This window comes from Stegastes partitus, unplaced genomic scaffold (genome assembly GCF_000690725.1).
Source record: "Stegastes partitus isolate 25-593 unplaced genomic scaffold, Stegastes_partitus-1.0.2 Scaffold1830, whole genome shotgun sequence".
Lineage (NCBI taxonomy): Eukaryota > Metazoa > Chordata > Actinopteri > Pomacentridae > Stegastes > Stegastes partitus.
In genome coordinates, this window is record NW_007579561.1 from 47265 (window position 1) to 59133 (window position 11869).

At 42.8% G+C, this 11869-nt stretch overlaps 1 protein-coding gene across 1 annotated transcript in view; it reads right to left on the minus strand.

Annotated features, from left to right (window-relative positions):
• LOC103372804 (whirlin-like) overlaps positions 1-11869 on the minus strand; it is a 65388-nt gene that overhangs the window by 21705 nt on the left and 31814 nt on the right. Inside the window, exons 3-6 of the mRNA XM_008302538.1 lie at positions 11561-11773; positions 6519-6740; positions 5977-6009; positions 1314-1388 (exon numbers count right to left, since the gene is read on the minus strand). Of these exons, the coding sequence (XP_008300760.1) occupies positions 1314-1388; positions 5977-6009; positions 6519-6740; positions 11561-11773 (543 nt within the window). The remainder of the gene's footprint in view (positions 1-1313; positions 1389-5976; positions 6010-6518; positions 6741-11560; positions 11774-11869) is intronic.

Sequence of the window (11869 nt, forward strand, 5' to 3'; positions counted from 1 at the left end):
AAGTTATAATTAAAGTAAAATTACATTTCAGTGAAGATGTGGCGTTTTTATAAAGTTACTGGAAGCTTTAGCTTCTGTTCTGTGTAAAAACATTGATGAATTGTAAATAGTTCATTTTATGCAAATGGAAGCATTTATCTTTAGTTGCATCGAGCTATACACTCATGCGTCAAGGTTGAGATTCCTGCTTCCATCCCGGTACAGTGGAGGTAATTTGTAACAAAAACACCTTTTTCAAGATTTCCTTTTTTCATTTGCTGAATTTAATTTAACTTATTTTATTCAATTGGAGGCAAATAAGAAAAAAAGTGGTTTGATTGAAACACATTCTATTATATAGAATTGAATATTATAAATAGATAGATTTAGAAATGACTGCCAACTTTTTGACACCCAAACACCAAAAAGTGTCTTAAACCATGAAAGCTGTATCCAAAATGAATGTATTGTTACACCCCTAATATGTAACATGCATTCAGAAGACACACACTCAAAAGCAAAGTGTGTTCGTAATGTTCCATCATGATCCTCAGATAATTTCACTCACTCTCTTGCATTCACATCGTATTATCGTTAACCACCAGCTTTAGCACCAACAGACAGTTGACCTGAAGACGTTAAACGCATCCAAACCAGGCGGAAGTCGCTGCAGCTGCTGCTTGCCGGTTTGATGCCGCCGGTGTCCTGCGTTTCCATGTCAACGTGCTCAAACACAAACTGAACAGTGGAATGAACGACACCGAGACGCTGCCGGCGTTATGGAGTGAGACATAAAATGAGGAAAGTTTAACAAAACAAAAGTAAGGTATGATTTGAGTGGCATGTAGCCTTGGATGACAGCAGACTAAAAGCTTTCTCCTAAACCTCCCTCCTGCCTCCTGCTGTTCACGATAAACAAATGAGACCTCTTGATTGATTGCTTTGAAAACCGAGGCTGCCATACAATCTTTTTTTTCTACAACTCCAAACTGGAAGTTCGGTCAGAGAATGGGAAAGGCCACAGAAGTCATGTCTTGACTCACTTCTCTCCACGTAACAGAGAAAAGAAATGCTACGCTGGCACTCACTCGCACAAAGCTCTCTTCTCTTTCTGTTCTCATTTGGTGCCGACACTTGTTCCACTCCAACCTCGGTCTAAAATACAAAGCCTGCAGGTCAGCCACGTCTCAAGCACCTCTATCCATCCCAACCCCTCCACCTTTTTTTTTTTTTTTTTCCAATTTCCCTCCCAGCCCCTCTCACTGCTCCCCAGTGCAGTATCCATCTTTATCAGGCCAAAGCAGGGGCTGCGTCGGCCTGTCTGCAGGGCTCACCAGAGAGATGTCGGTCAGCAGCGTGTTCAGACTCTCCGGAGGATCCTCCTCATTACTCTCCACCACGCTGTCGTTCTGAGAGATGCAGGAAAAGAAGAGGAGGAAGAGGTGAAAGAGAGGAAAGACAGAAAAACAAGAAGGGGCTCGGTGATTAAAGTGGGAGAGCAGATGTTAAACACAGATGTGTGTTTATCCCAAAACAAATGCCAAATTAGATTTGCTGGATGTTCAGCGTCTCCGACACGAAAAGGGGAAAAGACGTCACTTCTGCTCTGATTTATTTATTTATCTTGCCGGTCTCAGAGAGCATAATGACGGCGAGTGAAAGAAGACACTGACACACACACACACACACACACAGTCACGGCTATAATGTCTCCTTTCACAAGCAAAACACACACATGCTGTGAAATCGATAAAGAACCATCAGCTCAGTTCAAAGCAGGATTTGCAGGCTCAGTCCCAGTGGCACGCTGGAGAGGAGGTAATTTGCAGCAGATCTGAGAGCGATTTCAGAGCAGAGGAACTGAGTTCAGAGAAACGCTGCCCTTCATTTAACTCTGCCACTAAACCAAAACAAAAGCCCCATCAATTCAGCTTAATTACCCCTCGCTGCCGCATGTGGAGCACTTACAGCCTATTTATTTATCACCAGAGTCAATCGACGCTCCGCATATACAGTAATGCCGCCGAGCACGATGAGCAGTCGGAGCACGTTGTGTTTGTATGTACAGTATGAACGACTGTATTCGCCCACAGTTGTAATCCACAACACCAATGTAGGAGACAGCTGGAAGAGTAATGGTTTATTATTGTGGAGGACAACTGATTCTGTAATCGTAACACCAAGCATGTTGAGGGTTTTTTTGTGTGGCAATATGGTCCTTGATGCTTCAAATGCCACCGCTGTTGACATTCCTGATGGTGGAGGTCTGTCGCTGCCTGCAGCTGTTTCACCCGCTGACAGACTGCGAGCCAGAGACCAGTTCTACGTGTAGCCCGACATGCCTCTCATGCTTAATGCTGCGCTCGCACTGCAGGAGCTTTAAAACAGAATTTCAAATCAGTTTGCATCACGCACATAACGAGACGCTTCACAGATATTTCTCTTCTATCCGATCTCAAATCTTGCGCACACAGCGAGATTTGAAAACAACGGCACATCACAGACTGCAGGATATCGTGAAGATCATCGTACCATCAGGGAGCAGAGCATCTCCTCGTGTGATCTCATGGGGAAACAGATGTAAACAAAATGGAGACTGTGGTGCAACAACTTGCTGTAAGTGACGATACTTTAAAGAAGAAAACAATAGCAGAAGACTGGATTAATCTGGTAAGGAAACAGTTGGCGAGATGCAGTCAACGTGAGTTGCTTATCCTTCAGTAAGAACTGTACTTGAGATTTTAACTGTCAGTTTTAAAATCTGTGGCTAACGTTAGCCTCAAGAGCGAGAATATCACTCTGTACGGTCGTGTGATAATCATAACCATCCAGATTTTTACTCCCTGATGAGTCTAGGAGCGAAGGTTTTAGATTAGAAACCGCTGAACATCGGTTCAGTCCAGCATCCCAGACCTACGATTGTTTAGATGGGTTAAATCGAACCCAAACTTCTGTAATCTGAGCCCAGCACAAGTCACAACAGGAACTGAAGGCCCCATGATTGCCTAAACAGACATAGTGGACATCTTTAAAGGTAAATGTTGTGTAGTTGGCTCAGCTACACCAAACACACTGAGATAAGATCCACTTGCAGCTCTGATTAATTTCTGTGATAAGCAGAAGTCACTGCTGGAACACATGGGACGTTAAATTGCAACCAGACGAGAAAAACCTGTGATTAAAAAGACTATTTGAAGGTGTTAGTGATACCCACAGAGCTTGCAGCGTTTGGCCTGTGTTTAGAGCTAAAACAGCCCTGGTGAAAATCTGCTTTTATTGTGTTTTCTATGCCTTAAACTTGAAGATGTAAAATAAAAGATGAAAGAATATTAATTAGACAATTACTACTGCCACTTCATGATCCGTTCTTCCTCTCAATGACCTCCCAAGTAGAATTTCACAGTAGAGTTGTGTTCAATTAGTAAGTAGGAACTAAGCAACCAGCAGTCCTCCAGATTTAAATCTATATAATCTGCCTCCAATGCTAATTTCAGGTGATTCAATCAGAATGATCAGCTGCCTCACAGTCCACCATATTTACTATCTTCCTTCACCTTCTTCTGCTAACTATGAAAGTTCTGAGCTACTATCAAAGCTCACCAAATGTTCTGCTGTTGGCTGCGAGAGTGAACACAACAGTCTTCATGCACTCCCAGAACCTGAGGAACTAAAGGCCCAATGGATGACTTCTATTATTTATGACAATTTTGCCACAACAAAAGGAAAATCCTTTGTGTTAGTGCTCTCTGTAGCTATGAATGATGAAGTTGCCTTTAGCTTTGATATCGTGCTCACCGGTCAGCGCTCTGTGGAGGGTTGGAAACTATAAGACCGATTTCAAACTGATGACTAAGGACTGGGTGAGTAACCATATGAACCATCAGTGAAATCTAAACTTGCATCTCTCCTGCTCTTTGTGCTCAAATACACTGCACTTGATTGAAGCTGAATTTCCAATAACGCTCTTTTTATTTACACATTTTCTGTTATTGCTATCAGACAATGAAACAAGTGTGAACTAACGACTGAAACACATTCAGACCACATGACACCCAGCAGTCACTTCCAATCTGCTGCTCTGTACCTCTAAACTACTGGTTTTATAACCACACTGTCATCTGACAAACTCCCCAAACACAATAGTCAAAATCAGCATCATTAATAATCAATTTGCTGAAAAGAGACACACTGTGGGACCTTTAAGAAACACATCCGAGGCTGCACTGGTGAGCTGTTCGATGATAAATGTCCACGGGGGTGTTTTTACATGGGAGGGAACACGTTTCTTCCCAACATTGGACGCTTGATGGGCGAATAATCCAGACAGATGTTTGACAGCCGTTTCTCAGCAGGAATCAACACAGGATTCACCCCCTACAGCCAAACAAACACTGACAGCATCTACTGTTTGCTCCCGGATTTCGAACCGGACCAACTTTCTCTTTTATCACGAAAGCAGGTGAGCAAAAACGTGTTTCTGAAAACATTTGAGGGGAGAAATAAGCTGCTGAATCTGATTTTAGATTAACAACCATTTAGTTTAAATGCGTTTAAGAAAGTTTCTGGAGGCATCGGACCCCTGCTCGATGTTTCCTATTTGCATAGTTTAGCCGAGGCCTCAACTTTATGCAAATAAGACGTCTCTTGAAACGCAACTCGACGTTACCAGAGTGGTGTATGCAGGTTGTTTCACGTAGATTGGGAGGCGTTGAAGTGCCATAACGAAGAAGCAGGTTTAGGTTACAGTCAGGTGAAGAGTTGTGGTTGGATCGTTACCTGTTATGGTTAGGGTGAAGGTGCTAGGAATCAGTGAACGTCCTCACAAAGGTAGCCACATAAACATATATTTGTGTTTATATGTGTGTGTGGATGCATTGGTATTCACCTGACTATATACCTGGATTTGAGTGCAGCTCTGAAATCCAGTGTTTTTTATCCTCCCCTAAACCACCCAGCTCTCTAATCTGCTTTACACAGCAGCGGTAGCAGCCACCCGTGGGTCCAAAACAGCACAAACAGACACACAAGGACGCGCAGGAAGAATACCGACCGCCGCACACACACAGCCCTCGCTCGCACATGTAAATGTCGCTTCTCGGGAGGCGAAAGTAGAAAGGCAGCGAAAACCCATCTGAAGCATCTGAATGAGAGGGACTGTTTGGTGGATAAATCTGCAGACGGTCAACAGCTTATCTCTGCTGTCAGCTTAGACACTGTGTTTACTGTATATGTTAATCACTCATCGTCGTCCAACCAAACGGCTACGTAAAGCGAGCAATAAGCTGTAATTAAAAACACAAACAAAACACAGACTGAACGGCTCATCGGAAATAAATCAAAATACAAAAAGTGAGCATCTTTCATGCTCCGCGACAGAGTTAAGTTAATACGCTTTGCTCGATTGAAGCGGCCCTGAACTGCCAGGCAGGAACAATGGTTTCCCCCGTGGAGCGGCTGCACTATGTTATAGAATATATTAAGCTCATTAGGTTACTGTCACGAAAGCGTCTGTTAAATGAATGTAATGTAATGAGCGCTGTCACTGCTGTCTTGGGGTAATAACATTAAAGTGAAAAATGGGGGGATGTATTATTTACCGAAAAACGCAGCTCCTCAGAAGGAAAAAAAGAAAAACCCAGGTGTTTCTCTGTTGACGTCTTGTAGCACGGATTTCATCGACACAAACACAGCCGGATTCTCAGACAAGGGTAACGATAAAAGCCCGACTCGCCACAACCTGGACTGTTTGGACTCCGTCTTTAAAAGCACTACAGTTTCTTGTCCAAATCAAGGTAAAGGAAGAAAATACCAAGAAAGAAGAAAAGCACTCCAAACAAATTCACTGCAAAAAAAACCCCCAGAAAACCAAGGTGAAAGACGTGTGCTGCTGGTTGCCATCGACCAGCGGGGAGCTTTACATCTCTTTGCTCTGTTGTGTATTCTGTAAGTGTGGGTTTGTGATGGAACGCATTCATCACCTTCGGCAGTAATTCCTACCTCCATCATATCTATCAGCCAGAGCAGCCTCTCCTACAGAAGAGGAGGGGAGAAGGTGTGTTTTTTTAGGGGTGAGGAGGGTTATTGAGGTGGAAGGGGAAAAAAAAAAACACACAACCTATCAAATATCGGCTGAAAGACTTTTCAATCTCAGCAGGGAGGCAGTGAAACGTGTCATTGTGCAGCCCAGCAAAGTCCACATCCAAACTGGATCTTTATTTTTAGAGGAGAATCTGTTATAATCTATGGAAATACATCACACCGTCCTGTCTGCCTCTTTTACTTTCTGTCACACAGTCTACAGGAAAAGCCGAAAAACAGACAGACACCAGAGAAATATCATATTATTTGCAGGCCGAACTGCAATTTTGCCTTCAAACATCGAAGAAAATCCTCAAATAACAGCAGCAGGTGTAAAATACATTTCAGACAAGTACATAGGGAAATATTTTCACCCACAAATGTGATATTTTTTTAAGGTTTAAGCGCACACACTGTTCAAACAGAGCCAGATAATGACTCTGCTGCCGAGGCCGACCTACCCGCGCAGAGCTGAGGGTGGTGTTGGTCATGAAGCTGGCCGAGGACGAGGTCAGGGTGTCCGGATACGACACCATGGACAGGGAGTCCGGCTGCAGGGCCGTGGCTCCGGCCGTCCCCTGGCGAGCCTTCAGAGCCTGAATCTCACGTCGAAGCACCAGACCGTCGAATCGCTCCAGATCCTGGGCGGTGACCAGACCTCGAACCTCCGACAGCAGAGAGAACTGTAGGAGGGAGGTGCAGAAAAGGAGAAAAAAGAGGAAATTGAAGGTATGAATCACAGCTTATCTTTTGCTCTACATCTTGAAGCTACTACTTTGATAACCTGAGTTGTTTCTGATAACCAGAGTGTTCCGTCTGAAAACTCATTTTTATGCCCAGGCCTTGGACCCGGCATCAGACTCCTGTTTTATTATACTTTTATTGTATTTTGCATTTTAAAAATTGTTTTGAATTTTGTAGTCAGCACTTTGTTTAGACTTTTGTTGGGTTAAAAAAAAAGAAAGTTGAGGTGAGTTGAGGGCTGCAAGGTGGCGCAGTTGGTAGCACTGTTGTCTCGCAGCAAGAAGGTCGCCGGTTCGCGTCCCGGTGGGGGCACCGGAATCTTTCTGTGTGGAGTTTGCATGTTCTCCCCGTGCAGCGTGGGTTCTCTCCGGGTTCTCCGGCTTCCTCCCACAAGGTCCAAAAACATGTGTGGTGGTGACCTGTCCAGGTGTCCTCTGCCTTCGCCCTAAGTCGGCTGGGATAGACTCCAGCCCCCCCGCGACCCTCGTGAGGATTAAGCGGTGTATAGATAATGGATGGATGGAGTTGAGTTGAGTTCTGCAGGTTCTAAATATGTTTTGCTTGTGGCTACAGAACCACTGAGCAGAACGATGTGTGAGCAGAGTTTGCAATTACAAATCTGCTGCACAGTTTCTCTGAGCTCACTTCAATCTGAGTTTATGATGCATGTGTACATGAATTTAAATCCAACCGTGGTCTGATATGCAACTTATGCAGGTGTGACATGAAAACTTTCACGTGTGCACTAAAGATGGACTTTGCAGCGTCTCTTGTCAAGCAGTTAAACTTTATCGCCAAATGTACGCAACATCTGGCGACACGTTCCAGATGTGCTCGGTTGAATCTTCAATGTTTCAGACGTGCTGTTTGTTTGTCAGTAATGTAGTTTACAGTCACAGATTGGATGTGATAATAGATGTTTGGTACATAAATAAGAAACCCACCTGTTAATTCTAACTTAAATCCACTTTAAATGTAAATCTACAGTACAGGAGAAGTGTGTAAACTCTTTAAAACACCTGTTTTTCTAAATTAATTGGACGAAAACAATGAAAGTACAAACTTTATCTAATTCTCAGATACAAACAAGCTCGATGCCGTTATAATCTTTAGCATCTTTATTGAACGCACTCATTAAACATTCACAGCGTTTGCAGAAAAAGTAAGCGAATCCTTGGATTTAATAACTGGTCGAACCTCCTTTGTCAGCAGTAACGTGGAACAAACGTTTCTTCAGACATTCAGGAGGAACTTTAAACCATTCATCTGTACAGAACCGCTACAGCTCAGCCCTGTTCTTGGTGCAAAGATTTAGATTTAGATTTGGGAATCGGGGGCGGCCGGTTCCTCCTCGGTGTCCTGCCACTGACGCCTTAAAGTTCAGTGATTTGCATATAGTAGGGAGACGTTAACCAGCTCAATAATTCCTTTAAGCCTTTATCTGTTACCTGCATTGACTGTATATCAAGATAAATGAACCCTCCGAGATGTGACCCACAGGTTTTTGCTGATCAGTGGTTTTGAAGCTCCAGCACCTACATTCTCCAAAGTCCCAGTTAATCCAAAAATGAGCAAAGTGGTGGAGTATAAGTGGAGCTGAGGCATCAAAGACACACATCTCTGGGTCATAAACGGTCCTGTGATGGCACCTGCCTGCCACACAAGCTGTCCATGCTGGTAATTATGCATTATTTTAAGCCTTAGCGCAACTTAAATGGGTGGGTTGTGTAAAAAAATCACCACCTGTATGGTTGTCATAAAGGGAAACTTCGCTAACAAGACCAAAACAGTTTGTATACCAGGCTGTAAACATGTTTATTTCTGCAGGAAAGTCCGACATTTTAACATGGGAGTCGATGTGGATTGACTCATTTTTAAAATAAGCCTCTCGTGGTGATTTGAGGAACTGCAGCTTGGTTATTTTGGGGTTTTCTATGATGATGATTCTGTGTTGTGTTGTTGGACTTATCTCAACTAGATGCCAACTCTCTGGAAGAGGAACCACAGAACTAACACATCCCAATTGATAGACAGATTGTGCAACTGTAGATGGATGAATATCTGTGTGCAGTATTAATGTTTTTCTATCAGTATTTCTACTCATATAAGAATCTGTGCAATACCACTGATATGTGCAATATTGTTATTTCCACATCCAGAGGAATTTGGGCAATCTGAATATCCACATATATAAGAACTAGTACCGATGCAGGTATATTTTGCAGTTTATTTAGATTTTTCTGCTGATATTTCCTACACGTTTGTCCCTTTTGCTGCTTTAACAATGCAAATCTCTCCACTGTGGGACTAAAGAAGGCTAATCGTATCTGAACTCTTTCAACTGACTCTTTACCCTTTTCAGCTTTATGCAAATCACTTTCGATGCTCAGTCTTCTGAGATGTGTCGAGTTTGTTAAATAAGTCAGAGTAGCTCCAACCTCCACCTTTTGTTGTTTCAGTAAGTGGACTGCAGGTTTGCTCATTCTTAAGTCCAGACAGCCTTTTCTCGTGTCATTAGCCCGGGGACACTGTGAGTATTTGAATAATATGTAGCCAGTGTAGCCTAAAGCAACATGATGATTTGTGTATTGCTTGTTCCAAGAGATTGTGTTTCGTCATAACTGTAAGTTAGATAAAGATATTCTACACAACTTCAGAAGGTTTGTGTGTGTTTTCTTACACCTGTTGCTGTAATTAACCAGTAATTGTGTTTATTTTGTCTGTTGATGTCATGATTGAAAAAACAAACCACAACCTGTAAATAGCTGAGTTTGACTAAATATAAAACTGCATATGCCAACAATGTCATTTTGACCAGTTTCAGTCATAATGTCACAATCTTCATTCCAGATATGTACAACATCATCTTAAATACTGTGTATGATGCTGCTCATGCAAGGTTTTCTATTGGATATCAGCCCAACAAAGCATTTGAACAGTATTAGAAGAAGTACTGGTGGAAGCTGTGGTGAAGAAAACACTGTAAAATAGGAAGACGTCATCCGCAAAGCGTGTGTGGAGGAAGAGAAGTCTGTTCATCATGGATTTGTGGTTGAAATTTACTAGAACTTTGCCTTTAAGCAGCTCCAACATGGCGGTAAAATGGCAGCCATATGCACATATGTTGGCAATGCTTTCATTCGTAAAAAAAACCAAGCAGACCTGCCATAGGTTCTAATGCAACTACAGACATCTGCAAGTCAAAAAGCATCATCAGTCATTCTGACGAGTTCAAACTTATCTGCAGCTGAATTGCAGATATCTGTGGAGAGAACCTCCATACACATGAAGGGTAAACGTGACGTCGTTTGCCCTAGAAGGAATGCTCTGAAATACATATCCAGTCCAGCTACTAAAGGTTAAAACTTCTTGCTGCAGCAGCTGAGCAGCTTGGTAATGACTGCTGGTCAACATCGTATTCATGAGCTGCCACCAAACAGCAAACTGGGTTTGTTGTCTGATGCTGGCAACGGAAAAATAAGTAAATACGACCAAACTGCACTGTGCGTATTGTAAATATGGCTGTGTAAGTCATTACAGAGAGCTGCGGAAGACAAAACAGAAGTTAAACAGGCCGTCTCCTTCCCTTTCACCCCTTTATTTTCTGCTTCGTTCTCACTAACTACAAACACAATAAAAAACAGATTTGCCGTGTTTGTGTGCAGACAAAGTCAAAAACAAATGAAACGCGTCATTAGTTGCCAACTTTAGGTTAATTGCCAATAAGTAAAGGCGTTTGAATGTAACCACGAGTGAATATTAGCACCTCAGAGCTGCATGAGGAGAGCGGATTGGAGAAAAGAGCTGTGAATGAGTCGATATCTATTCTGTCCTGTATGTATGAAGCCAGAGCACACCGTGGCTGGGTTCTGTGTATAATTTCTATTAAAACTAATTGCTGCTGAGGGGATTTCTACGTAGGTAATTGGGCTCAGACATAAAGCGATATTCCAGGCCAAGTGCTTTTATGCGTCTTAACACGGGTCTTTAAGAGGCCTTTAAATGTCAGTTTGGTCCTCTTGAAAACTACATTAAAACACGGGAGATTGATCCCAACTTTTAAACTTGTCAAACTTGTAAAACTGATCATTTCTGAGGTCACTGAACTTTAAAAATGGCCGGATTTGTGACGGGTGATGAAAAAGAGGAGTTTTCTCTGGAGAAAAACAGTCCCTCAAGATGATTCTGGATTATATTTTAGTTTTTATGTTTTTCTTTTGCCAGCTCATGTGAACATCAAATTGTGGTGATATACGTCTCAATCTAGTTTTATAATTTCCAACAATATTTAGCTAAAACATGATCAAACCCTCATTTAGATTTAGATTAATTTCTGCTTCACTTTTGTAAAATCCAAATAAATTGAACAAAAACAACCCACGTATTAAAGGAGCTCTACAGTATCTCCAAATTCTGTACAAGGCAGCGGGAAAAGCTTTCTGCGGGCTTATAAAACAGCGGCGTATTTGAGAAATTGAAAATAAAATGCTTTTGATTTATTGTGTTTTCTTATAAGGTGAACTCGCCGCCGACTGTGAGAAAATCCAGAGACTCTTAAGAGGCGGGGAGGAAGGAAAAACAAAACAGAGCTGTGAGCGTCGGCAAAAAGCCTTGGCATAAATCTCAGAAGGGCTCATAAAACTTCGATTCAAACCTCACAGCAATCGCACACAGACGCTGCGCGGATTCCTACAGAACGAAAACTGATTATCTTCTGATCTTGTTCTTTTGCTTTCCCAGACAGACGCCTGGTCCTCACCTTGGCGTGGGTGTTCAGCAGCTCGAACAGCGCCATGACCAGCTGGTCCACGCCGATGTGCCCGTCCCGGTACTCCTCCACGTAGTAGCCCATGGTCTGACGCTCGGCCTCGGTCAGCAGGTGGCGCGCCTGCTCCTCCAGCATGGCTCTGGACTGGTTCACCAGACTGGACAGGGTCACCTGGGAGCCCGCCACGCCTTTATAAAACCCCGGCTGGAGGAGATGGAAGAAAGAAAGGAGAAAAAAAAGACAGAAAAGTTAAATATATTTTTTGTTTCTCATGTTTGTGTGGAGTGAGGAAGAAAGCTG